Here is a 20188-nt window from a genome sequence, read left to right as displayed (position 1 = left end):
CTGGTATAGTGTTGTGTCTTGGGTTCAGTATGAGAAGAATGTTGATAACACACTGATGTTTTCAGTTGTTGCTGAGTAGTGTTTATACCGAGTCAAGGATTTTTCAGCTTCTCATGCCCAGCCAGCAAGAAGGCTGGAGGGGCACAAGGCGTTGGGAGGGGACACAGCCAGGGCAGTGACCCAAACTGGCCAAAGGGGTGTTCCATACCATTTGATGTCATGCCCAGTACAGAAACTGGGGGGAGTTGGCCTGTGGGGATCACTGCTTGGGAACTGACTGGGCATCGGGCAGCAAGTGGTGAGCAATTGCATTGTGCATCACTTGTTTTGTATATTCCAATCCTTTTATTATTATCATCATTTTATTATTGTTATTATCATTTTCTTCCTCTCTGTTCTACTTATTAAACTATTCTTATCTCAACCCACAAGTTTTACTTTTTTCCCTGATTCTCTCCCCCATCCCACTGGGTGGGGGGGAAGTGAGTGAGCAGCTGTGCGGTGCTCAGCTGCTGGCTGGGGTTAAACCGTGACACAAACACAAGCCTGAACTGATTCTTTTGAACAGCAGCATTCAACTTTAACTGCAAATATTGGAGTCCTTGTTCATGTTATTCAGTAGCTGATAATTAGCTTGTAACCCTTGTGATTACAAACCTGAAGCTTATGCTTACACTGGATTTGCCTAGCTTCAGCTTGTAGTCAGTGGATCATGTATTTTTCCTACAGCAAACTGCCTTCACCTATTGAATTTTTATTCCCCAGATAAGCAGTCAATGATTTGTTCAAAGAAAAACATTGGCTTTTAAATATCCTTCATGTAGTGCAGATATCAGGTGTCTCTATGTGATGGTCCTGCAGCAGAGGCACTGCGTAACACAAGCATTTTGATATTAAACTAAAAAGCAGCCAGATTTGATAGTGCTTCTCTAAGAAATCAGAACAAGTAGACATCACAGGAGCGCAGTAAAATGAGAAGTTGCACAAACGCATATAATGTAAAGCAGAAAGGAGAAGGAATTTAAACTGGGTCTCATTCAGTGCGGTCAATGACTAATTGGATGTTCAACAATAACGGAGTTATAGTTGTAGTGGAGGGATCCATTATATAAGTTTTAGAGGAAACCCAATTTAGACCTGAATGCTGAAATGGGAGAGGTCAGGAAAATTGTGCTGACCTTCACAAGAACCTTTGAGCAAAAAATCTGCCAAAAGCCTAGAGAACAGGTATTAACAACTAACTGAAGGGCTTTTCAGTTGGAGAACTACAGTCAAAGTGAAGTGAAATAATTGACTACCAGGCAGCGCCAAGCAGAAAAGACACTGTCTGGCAACTTTTTGTTGAGTGGGAGTGTTTCAAAGGCTCACGATGAGTAAGCGTAAGGAGTACATTGTATACTAAGAATGTCTAAGGTGTTGTGTGAGAATGTAAAAGCAAACCGTATCCTGACAGAACATGGTTAATTGATTGAGAAACTGAACAAAGTTCTCATTAAGAGATGTCTTGCAACTGTTTGGGGTGGCCCAGGCAAGCTCTCACAGCAAGCAGAGCTCTGACTGCAGGCCAGATATGTACACTCGTATAATCCCAGCCTAAGCGGTGGAAGTGATGCTCATACTGATGCTAGTGGCACAGGCATCAACCCTGGCTAGCCCAGCCCAGCCCAGCCACCAGCCTGCTCTTGGTCCTGGGTACAGACACAGCCGGCTAGCCTGAGCTACCACATCCTGGTGCTGTTTGTATCTGTTCCCTGTAGGCAAAAGCTAGGAAGAACCTTTCTGCGCTGAAGCTGCCCCATCGTTCTGCAGGGAGGCTGCCTAGAGTACAGTTTTTGGGGCAGCTCATGATTCACTGCAGCAAGAAAGAAAAAGGCTCATCTCCCTTTTTGTCCCCGCTTTGCACACACGAGACCTTTCCATCAGCCCTTTAAGTCTCTTGACGTGGAGAACTAGCCAGCTCTTTTGCTACGTTTTTCTTCCCAGCCCAAGCGAGCTCACATGGCACATGCAAGACTGCAACACGGACCAGTGTCAGCACAAGGTAAGAAATGGGAGGGTAAAGGCAGGAGGGGAGACCTCCCTCCCCTTCGGGTGCCCTTCCACTTGGCCGAGCTCCTGGCACTGCAGCCTTACTCTGTGCAAAACCATAGCAGTTTCACCCAAAAGCAGGCTTTTGCCCTTCACATCTTTTTTTAATTTCTTGATGCATGTCACATCCTCCAGTGATTTAAATCCAGCAGGGAAAATAACCTAGAGAAGTGCTGTGCCCATTTACCAATTAGGTTTGTTTTAATTTGCATGAATAACATTATGTAGCCTTTTACAGCTTTTTCTGTGTCCTCTGCCAGATATAAAGCCAATATGGAAACACAAGACCCTTTTGTTTCCAATTTGAACCCAGTCAGATTTTATCAAAACAGTGAGCAATCTTTCATAGGCCCATTGATTTTATGTTCTACCCTCATTTTGCACTGAGGTCATCTTCCAGGATTGTAATAGGATGCCCTTGGAGCAGAAGCCTTCACATCCCCAGGTCGTACTATACCAACTTCCTTTGTTATAAGAAAAATGACTAACCTTTTTCCTGCCTGACCTTGAGACTATCTGACATTACATTTTTAACCACATACACTAGCACTGGGAGGATTATCTCCTTAAACATATAACCATGCAACAGGCAAAGGAGTTTTTCCTTACGTAAAAATTAACACATGGTATTCCTTTCTTGCACATGTCCCCTTCTGAACCCATTTAACAAAATGCTAGACAAACAGTGTTTTCTCAAGTGGCCAAACCAGAAGGTGGCTGTGCAAACGGAATAGAAGGATGGAAGTTATAATGAAGATGGCAAGAAAACACCATGAAGAGTCACAGCTTTCTAAGGAACAGTACAGGACTCTTGGTTTTTTGTAAGGGATATACAATCTTGTGGCCTACGGAAATGGGGCGGGGGGAAAGAGTCATAGGGCTCATCAGTAAAATGGGTGGTGGAATTTAGGAAAACACTTCAGAAAGGAAAAGACTCTGAATAGAAGCATGCTTATTGGCTAATGAAATGGAAAATACAGACTATAAAAAGACATCATACGCCTTTTTAAAAATGAAGATAGGAACAAATTGTATGGAAACAGTGGAAAAGACGAAGAGGATTGCAGGAAACATCAAAAGGTCATAAAAACAAACCAAGGGAAAGCCTTTCTTGTGATGTAAAGGCCAGGAAAGAGCTACTTCTTTTTTCCTTTTAAACTTTTTAAAATTGTGGAAGGGACTTTCCTCTGAAGATAAGTTTATGAGCTGCAGCGGTAGAAGCAATCCCCTGTTTATGAGCTGGCTGTAAAAGGAGGCTAAGTGCAGATACGTGGAAGGTGTGGGTGAAGGCCTGTTGCAATGCACGCATACAGTGCCAAAATGGGTTAAAAGACATGAGAAGAAAGGTCTCCCTGAAGCGAACAGCAGCAGGAGCACATGCAGCGATTCAGACAGAATATTTTTATACGTAACACAATACCTCCTTCCTTCTTCAGGGGATACCAGGAATACAGGGGTAAAGGCAAAGAGAAGAAGAAAAGAAAAAAAAACAACCAACAAACAAACCCCCAAAAACAAACACTAAGAAGAATGTATCTGTATAATAATTCTTCCTGACACAGCCAGGGATAAACCAATTGCTAAGTTTGGGCTTTATAAAGTCATATCCCTCTCAGCAGGACTTGCTTTCCACTCTACCTCCCTCTGAAGATGAGGCAGAGCTGGGTTCGGATAACATGGGTGTGCCTGATCTGATCCATTTCCAGTGTGTGCAAGCCAGCACAATCCTTCCTGATTTCTCTGTTCAAAGATGTAGGACATAAAAAATTCTTTAATGATTTTTAAAGTGTTTTAATTGAATTTTCTAAATGCTTAGTCATATCCCTATTCATGCAGTTAATTCTGCCCTTCCTTCAGTCCCTGAAGCTACAAAAAGTAACTGTATTCACTGTTAATCCAATCGTGGTAAAATGTCAAAGTTCTTCCCTTGCCTCCCCCCCCCCCCCCCCCCCCCTTTCCTCAGAATAAGGTCTTCTGAATTTCTACACCAACTATTGCACTTGATTAAAAACAAATACACACATCAAGTAATCCCCTCCCCCCACTGCCATAAAACCAGCATAACAAATACTGCAACTGAAAAGAAAACCTCACATGACAATTATTTTCAAAGTAAGTAACACTGAACATCAAATAACTGGAGACACTGTCTTTTCATTTAATGGAGAGCAGAGAATAATTCTGGTTGTGGTGGTTTCTTTTGTTTTTTTTAATTAAAGATCTTGTTTTACATCATGGCTGAAAGCCAAGCAGATTTCAGGGAAATTTTTTTTTGCAGTTCTTAAATCAAGCAAAATAAATTCCAGTAGGAAAACAAAACCAACCCCGTCTCCTAGTAGTGGTACTGTATGCTAATACATTATTTTCAGGAATGTTTGTCAAGAGAGTCTGCACAGTGTTTGTATATTTACAGAAGTTTAACTCCCTGCTCCCCTAAGAAGCTGTTCCCTCATGCTTCTTCCACATTCCTTAATCTGACACAAGAAAGAAATCCACTGTACCCAGAGTCCCACCACCTACCTGCTTTGCGTTCAGTTAGAGCACCCCAACAATTCAGTGCTAACAAAGGCTAATCTAGATGTTGCCTTTCTGTGTACTTCCTTCCCCTTGCAGGTTGCAGGGCTTGAAGCAAGAGAGTGCTTTGGTCTGCATGACCAAACTTACGCACCAGTTATTTGCTTCTTTACAAAAGTGGCCTGGAGATCTTGTCATTCAATTAAGTTCATCTTTGGGAGTCTTATGCCACATTTATGTGTTTCCTGAATGTGATAAGAAACAGTGCCAGGATAGAACAACTGCTAACTGTGGTCAATAGTCATCACTGGTCTAATTTACAAACAATAAACTCCCTGTGCAAAAGGTTACTAGCAGAAGCATCAAGTTTTGCTGCTCCTGAAAACTAGAAACCCCATATACAGATACCCATTAATTTAAAATCAAGAACTATTAATATATATGACTGTATAATTTGGCTTATCATTCTAGCTGGATACAGAGAGAAAATTAACTTATTAGTCTAACAAGGCTGATACACACTATGGTTCACTCCCTCCTGATCACACTCTTTGCACTCCAGTCTAGTAAAAAAGCACACCTGACACTTGCAGTTGCTTGGATCCCTCCCAGAGCATCACACCATCTTTTGTGGGTGTGGGTTTGTAAAGTGGAAAACCCTTTGGATTAAGGCAGAAGACAGACATAAGCGAGCAGTTCATCACAGACATAGCCAATTAGACATAATTGGATTGAACAGGCAAATGACTGCCAACAAGTATGCATTTATGTATTTACACCTTAAAGTCCAGGAGTCTTTGCAGCCTTCTCCATCCAGTCTGCACATTTAAACCAACAAAAAATGACTTGTATACACACAGCACTTAAAAAACTGGAAGGGGAAGAGGGAGAAAAAAAAAAAAAAAAGCAGCCAGACCAGCAGCTTCATCTTGGTATAATCATCCTTTCTATGGCACAAATGATATGATCCCAGTTTTTACAAAATATTGCCAGCAGCGTCACTGCGAAAAAAGTGCAGATGATATGAAAACGGCTCTTCATCATAGGAGCAATGAACTTTGCAATAGTAGAAACGCACACTAAGATGACAGTCATGAAGGCCAGGATAACATTTATACATTTCCCCAGGAGCACTTTGGCATTAACTGTTTCGGACTGCTGTGCTTGCTGTTCTTGCTGATGGAGCTCCAGCTTTGAAACCCGGGTCTGGCATGATTCCAAGGCTTCCTGGAGACAGAAAACAAGAATTAGGGCAGCTGTATTTCCATACACCACTTTTCCCGTTTTAGCTGCAGAGCCATCCATCAGCTAGATTAGAAATGTAATTTATTATAGACTCCTAAAATTTGAATGAGCCACCAACTTTTTAAAAAATAAATGCACATATATACCTGCATGTGTGTATCACTGCCTGCTCAGGCACAATCAAGTCTGACAACACTGTCCAAAATGTAGTTTTTACATTCTTCACGCTTGAAAAATAGTATCGTAACTCGAATGTTCATGACAGATATTTCCTGCATATACTGATGAGATAAAGTACTGGGAAAGCTGTTGCCTTGGCAACTTTCACTGGATTAAACAGCAAAGTTAGTTTCTTTGTATACGCTGTAGAAAACATTAGGGTAGTACAGGCTTGCTGTGATACTAATTACATCTACTTTGCAACATATAGCATTTGGTTTACACCATCTCTCTGGTCTACATTGCTTTTTCTCTCAAAGACACCCATTGTACAGTGCTGGGCTTGAGTCTGCAGTAAGAGATTGCCTTCTCCCTCTGTCAGTGGGGAGGCTCATTAATCCACACCCCAAGCGGGCAGTGTGCAGTGGAGACAGCGGAGAAACCTGTGGTGGTGCTTTGATGGGATTCTCTCTCACACATGATATATCCAGCTTCACATTTTGTTCTAAAGAAAGCAGACCCTTCTCTTCTGCTTGAGGGTAGACTAAAAATGGTCTTTGAGTAAAACAGTTCTTAAGTCACTAACCCCATGCTTAAGCCCTCTCAAAGTGAAACATGGAAAAGTTTCCGACTGCTTCACTTGCTTGCCAAAATGCCACTTTTTGACAGAGTTGGGATTTGGGCAACCCTGTGTAGCACGGTGCAAGGCTATAATTTAATGAGATTGATCAACTTGACATAACCTTTTACCACTGTGTAAACGGGAAAAAATTCTGCTCCAGCATCCCTGCTTCCTTCCCCACTCTCAAACTCCAAATATTTTCCTTGCACTGGCAGGGGTGTTCACCTGATCACAGAGTAAGCCGATTCAACCCAATCCTCTGTGTAAAAACAAACAAAACCACTCCACACAGAGTATTAGCTTTCTTTTGCTAGGTCAGTTCTCCGTTGTTTCGGCAAGTTGAACTGGCTTACCAGGCGACCAGCCAGGCACCAAACTCAGTGCAAAGCACATGGCATAGCACCTTACAAAAGACTGCTTCCTTTCACTGTTCTAGGAATTAGTAATAATATAGAAGACAGTTCTTAATGGGTGACACAAAGTCCCTTAGGGTTCATGCATGGTCTCCACTACACACTGAAGAACTTTCCTGGTCCTTCTTCCACTCTGACCATAATTTATTCTCAAATCATCTCGTGCTGCTTTAGAGAAAGTCCAGCTGCAAAAGTTTGATACCTGCAGCTCTGGATTGAGAGGCTGAGCAAGTGTTTTAAAAATTATCTGCCCATCCCTTAGGGACAGAGTGCTCTGAAGTTAGGCTGTTACTTAAAATATCCACAACTTAAATGCTTTTACTCTATTTTAGATTATTTGCCAACCCCCCCCTCAAAGAAACAGGTTTAAACAGGCCCAACTGTACAGAGATAAAAGAAACAAGGCTGTATCAACGTAACACTGCAATTAGTGTTAAAAGTCTCTGATACCCCTCCAGGGTTCTGCTAATGAGTTAGTGAACATTTCACAGCCCTTCTGCTGGGGAACTCAGGTCTCATTCAGTTTTTACATCCTCAAGATGCCTTCACAGAAAGAAGTCCTGCACAAGAGACCTCTCTTCTTTAAACCTACAAAGGAACCTATTATATGCCTACATTCAGTACTATCCCTTTGCCACTCTGTTCCCTGGAGTTTCCTAACTCTGACACCAATCAGGAAACGGTGTGATCATCCTGCTGCTTGCATGCTCTACGTTAGAAATGTGAGCACAGGGGTGTACAGGATAGGGGTTTTGGTTTTGGTGGGGGTTTTTTTGTTTGTTTGTTTGTTTTTTTTACCATCTGAGCCAATATGAAGACAGTCTTTGAGGATTCCTCAGTTGTTAGTGAATTTAAACCCAAAGTAAGGCAAAACAATATTTTCACCATTTTTCACCACTTGTTCAGACTTTGGGTAGAAATGTTATGAATTATATAAATGCTTATATTGTATATAAATACTCAAGTATGTAACTACATGCTGTCAGGACAAACTTGTAGACATTATTACTGGCTTTTGATTGAAGTCAGACATGACTACAACTGATCACCGAGGTGAACACACCCTAGAGTGTTGATTATAGGGGCCGTTGTGACCATGGATTAGAACTCTTAAGTTACAACTGGCAAATCTACAAGTCTATTTATCAATTAGCTCTCTCACTTATTACCTTAAACTCCATTTATAATAAACCTTGCCAGTGATATGACTATATATCAGAGAAAGTCTGAGCAAGAGGTTTGTGTTATGACATTGTCAAAAGCAGCATTTTACACAATACAAGGAGACTCAATTCCCTCCTCCTCTGGTGCAAAAAATTAAACCAGGCCATTCTTCACCCACGAGTCTGCCTAGGATGTATCATCAGTTCCAGCAGATAAAATTCTGAATCCATTGAAACAAAAGGAGACCGTCACCAATTTAAACATGCTGGGTTTTCACGTTAAAACAGACAAAACATGGGCTTAAATAATTCCCCAGTTTCCTTATATACAAAGATGTAGAAAGATGCAAGTGTTTTTCACCACAAGATTTCTACAAAATGCCAGAAGGTGATGATAAGGGGAAAAAAAAAAAGTACCTGAACATCACGTGATCGCTCATATGCCTGATACGCCACTTTCTCCTCTATGCTGGCTAGCTCTTGTTTCAAGTTTGCTGTCTCATGTTGATGAAGATCAGTGAGATCATTTAACTGGTCTTCCAATCTTTCGTATCTTATTAGGAAAAAAGGTCTAAATTTAGTGCCTTCTATTCAAGTAATGCTAAATCATGAAAACAATTACACATTTTAAAAGGCAATTTTTCAGTGTGCTATGGATTCATCTGACTAGCATTACAGAGCACATAGAGAAATCAGTAAAAACTTTGGAAACTCTCCATAAGCATTTATTCAGCAAACTGAAAGCCTTTTCTGAGTGTTTCTTGCTGGCAGTGGGTGTTAAAAAGCAAATATTTGTACATCATTGGCAAATTATATGAACCATAAACAGTGCCTAAGGGTATCCAACTTACATTTTTCCATTTCTCACTCTTCATTTAGACAAGAAGATATGGTTTCATATGTAAGCCTGAGCCAGTTAACAGCTCGCCACTAGTGAAAGGAAAAATATGTTCCCTGGATCCCCTCTCAAACACAACTGCAAGGTCCTGCCATTCATGCACAGCCTGTTTTGGCACGCCTCTGCCTGGAAAACCAGTTCAACTAAACCTTCAGGAAACTAGAAAATTTTTTTTGGTGATGTTGTAACTTGATTTAACACACAAACAGGCAAACACTGCGGTTGGCACAAAAATGATGGAGGCAAAATTGTCTAGCTGTGGAAATGGTGGCAGGAGACTTAAGATCTTAATGGCAGTGAGCTGTCAGAAGAGGCTGCTCTGCCTTCTCCTAAAACCAAGTCCTGAGTTCAGTAGGCCATTTGCTCTGTTCTTTCCTCCCCCGCATTCCCACCTGATATCCAGCCTTCCCTTGTATTTCAAGAACTGTACAAAAGGAAACATTAAATATTGCATTTCCTACTGAGTTTTTGCCCATTAGTGTAGTAAAGACTTCAAGAATCAACACTTACTTTAACAAGCAATATGACAAATGGGATATAGGTACAGCAGGTGCAAGCCCTCTGTAGAACATATCTCACTTCCCACAGTGGATGATAAAGGAATTAATTGCCAAGTACCAAATGCAAGAGGAAGTTGCGCTACAGCACTTAAAACTACATTTCACAGCCGCGTGTTACATCAGGGTACAAAGTGACATCGCATCTACAAGATAGCAATGTGTCTGAGAAGTATTTGGACAAGGTATTTGGGACTAAAGGGTATACTTATCAGCTGTAAATCAGCTCTGCTACACCGTAGACTGATTAGCATTTTCAAGTCACAATAAACCAGAATCCTTCCACCAGTTACAAAACAATTGGCATCTCCTATACGCAGTATTCACATAATACACTATGTCAAATGAGAGAATTTTCTGACAAGCCTTCGACAGAAGGCAAAGAACTACCACATTATTTGATAGGAAATATTAATGTTCTACATATATTTTCAGTTATTGGAAGGAGTGGAACATCTTGGTAAGAGATATTGATTGGAACTATTTTTTCCTCCTGCTTCTGAAATATCACACACACAAGCACACACCCACATTTCCACTTTCCAAATAGCTTCTATACCCATTCAAAAGTAATTTCAAGAGAACAGTTGAAAAAAAATACCTATATCTTTCCTCTTGTAACATCTGAGAAATAAAGCCATAGTCTCTTTTAAATTGTGTTTTTAAATTCTCAATATCATCAGCTAATTGGGACTGTGTCTCCTTGATTTCCCTTAGTTCCTCCAAAATCATGGAAAGCTTTCCTTGGCTGTCCAGGGTACTTGCCACAGCAGGACCAAAGGGAGTATTTCCATTACTATCTGCTGAGCCAGAGGTTCCACTTGAGCATTCATCATCACTAACATATTTTGGTTTGGCAACAATGGTGGCACTGCCCCCATATGTTCTAGAACTCGTTTCTGGCCGAAATTCATCCAAGGTATTTTTGAGATGAGCAATGTTGTCTGCACTACCAAATTTGTTTCGGATCAGGTTTGCAAACTCTCTAGACTTGCTGAAAACAAAGACAGGTGGTGTCAAAGATACACCCGGCACACCCGACTTGCCGCTCTCTGTTCCATGCCCAGAGGTACGGGACTTTCCATGCTGACTATCTTTCAAATTATCTTTGGAAGTATCCTTAGTAGTTTTGGAAGATCCATTTTGTTCAATATCCTTGAGCTTTTTGTGATACTGTTCCAATTTCTTCTGCAGCTGGGCAATGGAGTGGGCAGATTTCTGGTTCTTTTTCTCAAAGACTTGTTTAATGCGCCCAGCCTGTTGCTTGTCTGCACTGTTTACCAGTTTCAAATACTCAGCCACGTTTCCATCTCGAGCTGTTTGTTCAACTTTGATTTGTTCTGTAACCTTGAGGATTTTCTGTTTCAAGCTATCTGCACTGAGTTTGACTTTGTGAAACTCTAGGACCCCATCTGGTACATCAAAGTTCAGGTTGGTGTCAGAGCCTCCACGGCGAATGTTAAGTGGTAAACTCAGGGTATTCATGTCATGTCTTTCCACCTGAGAGGGAAAATAAAGGTAAAAAAAAAAAAAAAAAAAAAGAGAGATAAATGGAATTTGAATTTTACTTTTCTAAATGTAACTTCCAGTTTCCTTTTCTGCATGTAATTATAACAAGTACACAATATAAAGTAGCTTATAGTAGCAAAATAAAATGAAGTTTTCTTTGAAATTAAGAAGCATTTTTCTTGACTTCCCTAGGTTGATAAACAGCCCAAGGAACTGCCTGTCTCTCTTAAAAAAGCAGAAAGATGAATTAGAGTGAAAATTATTCAAGTACATAGTTTTTCCGAATCATTTACAGTTATTCACAAAACCAGAACAATGCCTAGTTAGAAAAGGTTCCTAAATATATTGTCCATTATTAAGAGTTTCAAAAAGATCATGACGGATAATCATGCCATATTTCTCTTAGAAATGGTCAAACACTGATAGAGGCATAAACAGATTTTTTCCCTCTACAGCAGTGTTATAATGTTCAGTATATTCTACCAGGTTAAAGGCTTTTTTGATACGTGCTCCTCCCATTCAAATCTGTCACACAATTGAAAGTTTTTCCACAACTAGCTGAAAGTTCTTGGAAATTTACTGCATACTTCAGCAGGAAGCAGCTGCTAGTTTTTAGCGCAGAGAGCATAGAGAAAGAATTGACCCGCATTTGACTTTCTATGCTTGATGAAGATGCTCAACAACTTGATCTGCTGTAGCTAAGTCTGTTTTAATAGCAAATTCACTGAGTGGGATTTACAGAAAAAGAAACTCAGGAAAGAAAACTGCATTCACTCAGTACACATTAACAATGCTCTCAAGCATAACAAAACCAATCAGGCAACTTGGTCACAACACGAACACAACAGATTATTCACCTTTCTCAACAGAAAGGCAAGATAGTCTGACACAAAACATAAAAAGTATTTCCTCATATAAAGTCAAAGTCACATGGGAGGCATGAGACAAGAATGATCTAACCAAAATAGCTCCATCCCTATTATCATCTTGTCCTAGCCTCTGTGACAAAGGAGGTACATTTCGTTAAAGCTGCCACAACATCATATCTATAGAGACTACTTAAACAAACACTCTAGCCATGATGGGTTTTCAGAGCTTTAACACCAGAGGGAACTAATACAATTGCTCAGGCAAGACCATTGCAGAAGACAAGGCAGAAGCTCAACAATGCATTTGTGAAATGCTTTAACTACTCTTTGCTTCAAAATGCCTGAGATACTATGTTAAAAGTTTGATTTCCAACTACAGTATTTATTATTATCTATAATACCGAAGATCTTGCAGCATGACCTATACGCACATAAATGTGCGGTGATGACCGTTCAATCTTTTTCTTGATTAAAAAAACCAAAAACATCATTAACCATTGCTGTGAGGTTTGTTTTCCCATCCTTGTACAATTTTGGTGGCCCTCCTGGAAATTCTCTCCAGTATTCCTGTATTGCCCTTAAAATACAAGCTCAGGAATCAGACACGGTGTCCTACTGTTTATGACATGCATCATGCACAGATTGATCAGGAGAACTATTCTCACCCTGTGTCTACTATGATGGGTTTACAAATACAAAGGGGGTAATACAGCCATAAAATTGGATCTGTACCTGACCATTTCAGAGACAAGATCATCTCTACTCGTACTTTATATTCTTATCCTTATATTACTGAGGATTACAGTACTTTTTTCTTTTTCCTTTTTTTTTTTTTTTTTCTTTTGCTACTGTACTGCTCAGGGTGCAAACCGGGTAACATAAAAGTTCACATTCACCAACCTCTAAGAAAAATGGACACTTGAAAAATGCAAACTGAAGACTTCTGGAGTTGACAATTGCTTCTGGAGAATATTGGTTAATGGTGACCTTTAAGCCTTGGACTCTATTCCGAGGATTAAACCAGTGCTGTGGCCTAATAGCTTTGCACTTTACCAGTTTGTTAAAAATAATTTATATTGAGCCATATGCTTAATAGAGGTGTAAGTAATTTTTATAAATATATAAAATTTGTATATGATTTAATATCATCAGTCATGTGTGCTACACTGAAAATCTACTTTATTGATGAGATGTCATTTTAGTATTTGCACAGATATGACTCACATGGATGGCATTCTATATTCAGGTGATACCTAATTTAAAGAGTGACTGTCCTGGGTTTGGCTGGGATAGAGTTAACTTTCACAAGAAGCTGGGAGACGACACACAGCCAGGACAGCTGACCTGAACTAGCCAAGGGGATATTCGACACCATGTGATGTCATGCTCAGTATATAATTGGGGGGGGGGGGGGGGGGGGGGGGGGCGCAGGGAGGGAGGAGGGATTGCAGCTCCGGAATGGGCTGAGCATTAGGTTCCAGGGTGGTGAGCAACTGCATTGTGCATCACTCACTCATATATTATTTTATTAGTATTATTGTTACTATTATTTCTTCTCTCCTTGTGTTGTCCTGTTAAACTGTCCTTATCTCAACCCATGAGTTTTTACCTTTTTCTTCCGATTCTCCTCCCCATCCCACTGGGCCGGGGTGGGGGGGGCACGGAGGGGAGGAGTGAGTGAGCAGCCCTGTGGTGCTTAGTTGCCATCTGAGCCTAAACCACGACAGTGACAAAAATCACAAGTGTGAAATCTAACTTCCATTTTTATTGATTTTTTTTTTTAATTGAACCAGTCTTAGAAATATAACTAACAGGAAAAAAAACCTTTTACAGATCACTTTTTAAAGTGATAACACTCATAATATTATCGTGGTAGCTAAAATATGCATTTAATATAAGCAAAAATAGTTTGACATAGGATACCTGTATCTTTCCAAAGGCTCATACAGCAATGAAAAGCAATCAAGGCAAATAGCTAAAAAGCTTAGATATGAGATCTGTACCCCATATTGCAAATATTTATTTAAATGGATTTACTGTGTCTGGACAAATTCAGTAAAGAGAAAAAGCTCAGTATAAAACAATAGTTTCCTGAAACAACCCAAGACATTTTTGAATAAGCTTTGGCACAAAATTAAACTGTAATAAATCACCAAATTGCATGTACACACAAGACAGATCCATCACTGATGTCACTCAGGACAAGCTGTACATAATTCCAAGAATGGGTGGGTCTCTCTAACCTTTACACAGCATTAAGTGTTTACTTCCTTAGTACAAAATAGTCTAAAAATATATTGTAATAATAATTGGATAGAAGCCCAAACCAGATCCCTTCTCCCTTATGTCCCCTCCCTCACTGGACTCTCTAGCGGTCAGCAAGGTCTACCATCACCATGCACCCTGTGCCTTCCTGGAACTTCAAGGTCACAACAGCAACAGAGATAAAAAGAACAATAGTGTTGGGGGAATACGTCTGCTGAAAGCTGCATTGCTTTTGGAGCTGAGGAAATCAATTACCATATGGCAAATCTACTTCTGAAACGAGTAAAACCAATCACAGGGTCAGTTCAAATTCAGTGAAGTTTAGAAAAGAATTGTGTCTAAATTCCCAAAACATGGCTAGGAGTAGTTTTTTTAGCTTGCTGCATTGAGAGGTCACCAAGGGTACAGAACAGTCATATCCAACATGTTCCTCTGTCTGATTGTATTTGGCCAAAATGGCAGGTGTCCTCTTGCCATCATGTTGCAAGGTTGGGTCAGGCAACAGAGGCTCTCGAAGCCTTCTGTTGATGTAATACACGTTTTTGTTGGTGGTTTGGGTTTGGCTGGTTGGTTTTTTTTTTTGGGGGGGGGGGGGTCTTGTTTGTTTTTGTGGGGGTTTTTTTGGTTTAGTTTTTTTTTGTTTGGTCAGTTGGGTATTTTGGGGTTTTTAAATCAGAAGCAAGCAGACACTGGAAGACCCAGGTATCTCTAAACAAGTGGCCTATCACCTGTCTTCTACCTTGATGAGGTAGAACAGTTTGACAAAGATCCATTTATGATTACTTTATAGCTCAACACTAATGCTACCCCAAGACACCAGAGGTCCAACTTCAAATCCTACCCCAAATCCTCCTTGCTGCAACAGTCTCATCTTGAGATGAGAAGAATTACCCCTCTGCATTAGTCACTAATGCTCCTTCCTGAAGCACTTAAGTGTAACTTGCTCTTCCTGCTGTATCCAGTGCCCAGTTCTTTATACAGAGCAGAAGACCATCCGTAGGAGTCCAAGATGCTACCTCATCCCTGCAGGGACTGGCGCACTCTCCTGTGATGTGGGCTGAAATCCTCCCACATGCAGGAGACTGAACATGCATCCCTCTCAAACTATGTGAGTGCTCTTACAACTATGCTATGGGAAGAGATGATGAATGCCATCCACGCTATTGTTCTTTCTGTGACTCTGGGGTCACCAGTGCCTTACAAGGGTGCCAAGCTGTTAATAATAAAGAAGTTATTGAGAGCTTCATTTGTTTTTTAATATTTTCATTATGGTTGCCAAGAGAAAAAAATATACACACAGTAGTGGCCCCAATAGCCAAAAAGGGACCAGCCATATCTTTGGAAGTGAGAAGCACTTAAAGAAAAAAAGAATGGAACCATCATACATCTCTCCTATTACAATAACAATTACTAGGGAGCTGGGGATTACCAATAGATGAGAGGAAGCAGTCCTGAAACAAGTGGTAACACAAGGAAGACAAAGCACTAGCCCAGAGTATGAGGATATAACAGAGACATGCCCTGGATCTGGCTTCTAGGGAAAAAAGGGGAAAAACAGGTTACTGGGATAGCCATAGCTGATGTTAGCTTGAAAGAAGAAATCTGGGGCTTGGAGAGACCACTGCATTTTATGGAGCTGCTCACATACACACTTTGCTACAACGCAGCTGAGAACTAATTGTAATGTTTGTGCAGCTCAAAGACTAGCTTTTAAGAACAGTGATTTACAAGTGCAGCAATTCACAGGCTCTCTGCCTGCAGCAGAGCCAGACACCACAGATGACTAGATAGGTACCTCTCAGAGGTAAAGCAACTTCCTTCTGCCCCAACCCCCCTTCTTCCAAGGAGCCATGCAGATCCCTGGCTGCATGGCCAGGCTGTTCATGCAGCCCATCCCAAGCCAAAGTCCACAGCTTCGAAAGGGATAACAGAGTAACTACTTGGTGCAATGAACACAGGCACATTGCTAGGAACCCTTCATTACGCATGAATTGGCAGATATACTTTCCGTCTTAAATGGCAAAGTGGAGGGCTGGGTAAAAGGAAACTTGCCATTCATAAAGAAACATTCAGAGCACAATAGTGCTTTGAAAACCCAATCACAGAAGCAAGGATATAGGTATTTTATTGGCATCATAAAGATCCACGTTTTCTCACTTACCGCCTGCAAAAGCAACCCAAAGCTCAGATTTGCGGGTCACGCTAACAATGAGCCCAGAGCACAAAAGGACCCATGTGCCCAAATGCCACAGGTAAGACTGATGGAAAGGGGCTCCATATAGACAGGAACTGCTGAACGGGTAAGAACATGTGTAACAGCCTGTATAGGTTGGCCATTATATTCTCTGGTTGCAAAATGTAAAGCAGACATAGAAGGTTATTTCTTCCCAAAGATCCTGCATGGGATCCATTTGGGAGAAAGAAATCCACAGTGAATAGAGCATAGAGAGCCCACCCTCAAGCACACATCTCCTGGCTGCTCAGATGAATCACTTCCTCTGTTCCACTGACTGTGTCAGTAGCTCTCCACCAACAAGTAAGAGCTCAGCCAGCTATGTTTAGGTGTCAAACTGAACTCTACTGTTTATTTCATAGATTTGTCATACTCTTTTAAGAAGTGGCTGAAAGAAGCACAGAGAAAAAGCATTTGCAAGACAGAGTCATTGAACTGCATAGACGCATCAGGATCCAGAAAGCACACATCTTTGGGTTGCCTCACTAACAGAAGCAAACCATGAAGACACAGTGATCTATTTACTCAAATACACTCAGTTTAAAGGTGGTTCAGGGTTGGTTTTTTGCTTTTTCTTTCCCCAAACAGCCTCATTACCATCACCAGCCATAGCTGTGCAAGCTAAACAAAAGCTTATGATGATAATTTAAGCCTATCTTGCAAGACTTTATGAGGGGTATCTGACTAGTGCTTAGAAAACGAATCCCGTAAGAAACATAGAAGATGGGATTAAGGCAGCTTTAAAAGCTTTTAGGGTTTAGCAATAGCAACAAAAATAACCAGGAGTAATTATCTTTTTGTCAAGAAATATACATATACTAGAAGCACAGGGGTTTCCAATGGGTAAAAGAGCATGCAGAGGAGGTTTTATTCCTTTTTCAGCATATTCCAAAGCAGAAATGTGTTTGGGGAGAGAGATTTACCATCTCTTTCAAATTCACTGCTCCTAAAATCCACAGGAAAGAATATTTCATGGAAGGCTTAAAACAGTGCTTAATCATCATAAAAGGTTTTAGTTATATAAAATCAGCCCCCCAAATTGCTGTACAGTATGTTACAGCAAAACATCTTCTGCTCATGGTTGTTTTTTTTTTTTGAAGAGCTACTTAATAGTAGTATCTAGAAGTACCTACACTCAGAACATCATACTAATAATCATGCAGAGGGTTGAGAATAGAGGAATGGAGGGAGACAGCAAACGCTGCTTCTACTTTTTACCAGGGAAATCAGAGATCCAGGGTGATTTGTCTGAAACCACCTAGCAAATGCTGATAGAGTCAAATAACCCAGAAGGTGGTTCTTTTACCATCTACAGTTCCTCTATCACCTATCAAAAAGACAAACATTAAAGCTGTTAGGCATCTCACTACCACACATTAAGGGTTTGTTCCAAGTGATAGTCAAAGATAATCCCAGATACACTTTGGCAGGTATCTGCACTTCAATATTCAAAGGCTGGGGAGCTTCAAGGCCATTTCATGAGTAAGGTATCACACAGAGGCAGACTAGCCTGTAGAGCTTTTGAAAATTTTCCCCACTATGCCAACATGGTCCGGTAATAATAAAAATTCAGTTGTTATACTAAGCAATTTAGGCAAGAGCTCAGATACAGAACCCACTCCTCCTCAGAGTCAGTTTGATCTTGCCCTCCATTTTAATTCTTTTTATCAGCACCACAGAGCTGAGACTGTAAGCACAGGCACCTCAAGAAAGATGTAAATGTGCTTGTAATTTTAGTTAAAAAAAAAAAAGTTTAAACTGCTTTAAAACAAACTCTGTAGAAAGTAACTACAAAGAAAGCAGATACACATAAGTTCTGCTGTTACTAGAAAGACAGCTTTTACTCTGTTGGTCTAATTTGGTCAATGCCAAATAGCTATGTATAATTTGCAACCCAAACAGCCAAGTTCACACCAACATTTTTTTGCCTTGAATCCTGTGGACATGCCCAGTTCAAACTAGGAGTATCCCAGAAATAACCTTTTATCTAATTTCTAATTAAAGACTGAACTAAGGCCAAATTAGCTAGGTCACTGCTTGTGTGTAAATAAGTCTTCAGATATGGTACTGTTTCAGATTAAACCAACAATGGGAGAAGAGAACAATGGGGGGAAGAGGCAGTTTTCTGCTTCATTGCCAATACCAGCTTCATCAAAACCCAACAACATCCACTGAAAAGTCTCCCATGTCACAACTCGCACTCAGTCCTGTTTCCAGGTTGTTCCACAGCACAAAACTGACATGAGCAAACCAGTTCCAATACAAACAACTTCTGTGCCTAAACGCTGCAAACTTCAACAGGTCTTTATAAAAGTAAGCAAGCTACTTTCCATTTACTGTCCAGCAGTCATGTAAAAAAAAAAAAAAAAAAAAAAATTCACTGTCCTGGCTAGGGAAATCAGTAGAGTGATGAACTAATAGTCAGATTCATTATGCTTAAGTTTCTCACGCAGGCCAGAGGTAGGCTCCACACCCCACAGTTAACTATTTTGCTTCAGATCAGTCCCACTCTTTAGATAAGTGCCATTAATTAAGGAGGAGTCATTAAAATACTGTCTCCTAACTTCTTGAATCAAAATAAATGTCACTTTTATGTGTATATTCCTTCTGTCTCAGGTTGCCATAGCAATATAAGGAAATACTTGGGAGCCCCAGGTGCTACACGTGTGGTTCCATCGGGAAGTGCATATGAGAAGCCTGCCCTCCCCCTGAAGGAGAGGGCCTTTCACCTGACACAAACCCCTCAAAATACTATGAATCAGTGTGGGCATAGCATATTTTTGAAGGGTGATGCAAGACATTCTGTATCTCTTCTTCTAGACTAATTGTTCAACTCACTTTTAGTGTTTCTAATAAGTGCTTTTCTTCCCCCGCCCCCCCCCCCCCCAGCTTTTATGGATTTTATTCCCCTCCGATTCAATAATAAGCTTTTTTTTTTCCCAATAGATGTTCAAATAGGTGGCAAGAATGAAATTTTCCAGAATACTGTGAAATACTCTGTGAAAAGCCAGCTGCTATACATTTTCAGTTATTAAATCCTTTTCTATGAATGAGAATTTGATAAAAAGCCAGCCACATCCCCGCTATGACAAACCACCTCTCCTAGTTACAGCATATGCTTCTGATTTCCCACCACTTGTGATTTAGAGTGTGCTTTCCTTCGTATCACTCCATTGTCTAACTTCACATCACAAATTATCTATTCCATGTTGATAAAGCTACAACAGGTTACTTGCTCCTCCACCCAGTTCTTTCTGTTTCCCAGTCAACTCTTTTAATTTCATTGCTATTCAGATTGTCTAAGCATTTCCCAAAATCCCAGCTCCTAGAAATGTACAATCATACAAGAGATTTCCAGGGAATATTACTAAGTTTCTTGCCCTCAGTTACAGAGAAATAACTCCCACATCTAACTTAATAGTCAACAACGAAGTCCTACTTCCCCCAAAATACAGAGAATATTAAGGAAATTTTAAATATATGATTTACAGATCTACAAAAATTAAACCCACAACTGATTTTAGAAAGTCTAATTCATTACTTTATTGCTTTGAGCTGGCAACACTTATATAAAACCTATTTTGTAACAGGAACATTAAGACTTTACGGTAGCAGGGAATTTTTGAAGTACTACCATTCAGAGATAAAACATT

General features: G+C 40.4%; 1 protein-coding gene and 1 long non-coding RNA gene across 6 annotated transcripts in view; one reads left to right on the top strand and one right to left on the bottom strand.

Moving 5' to 3' along the window:
• The first annotated feature begins 1737 nt into the window (after positions 1–1737).
• On the top strand, positions 1738–3598 carry LOC121232646. Its single transcript, XR_005931490.1, has 2 exons — positions 1738–2041; positions 3525–3598. It is a non-coding gene; the product is annotated as an uncharacterized LOC121232646 (long non-coding RNA).
• Positions 3599–4273: 675 nt separating this feature from the next.
• Positions 4274–20188, bottom strand: part of TMCC3 (transmembrane and coiled-coil domain family 3) — a 143332-nt gene continuing 127417 nt past the window's right edge. For all 5 annotated transcript variants that reach the window (XM_030003083.2, XM_030003085.1, XM_030003087.2 and 2 more), the window contains exons 2-4: positions 10261–11159; positions 8622–8757; positions 4274–5829 (exon numbers count right to left, since the gene is read on the bottom strand). In XM_030003083.2, the coding sequence (XP_029858943.1) occupies positions 5527–5829; positions 8622–8757; positions 10261–11159 (1338 nt within the window). In that variant the 3' untranslated portion in view covers positions 4274–5526. The remainder of the gene's footprint in view (positions 5830–8621; positions 8758–10260; positions 11160–20188) is intronic.

This window comes from Aquila chrysaetos, chromosome 26, assembly GCF_900496995.4.
Source record: "Aquila chrysaetos chrysaetos chromosome 26, bAquChr1.4, whole genome shotgun sequence".
In the NCBI taxonomy this organism is placed as follows: Eukaryota; Metazoa; Chordata; class Aves; order Accipitriformes; family Accipitridae; genus Aquila; species Aquila chrysaetos.
Note: the sequence above shows the minus strand (reverse complement) of the source record. Positions and strands in the feature narration are given on the sequence as shown.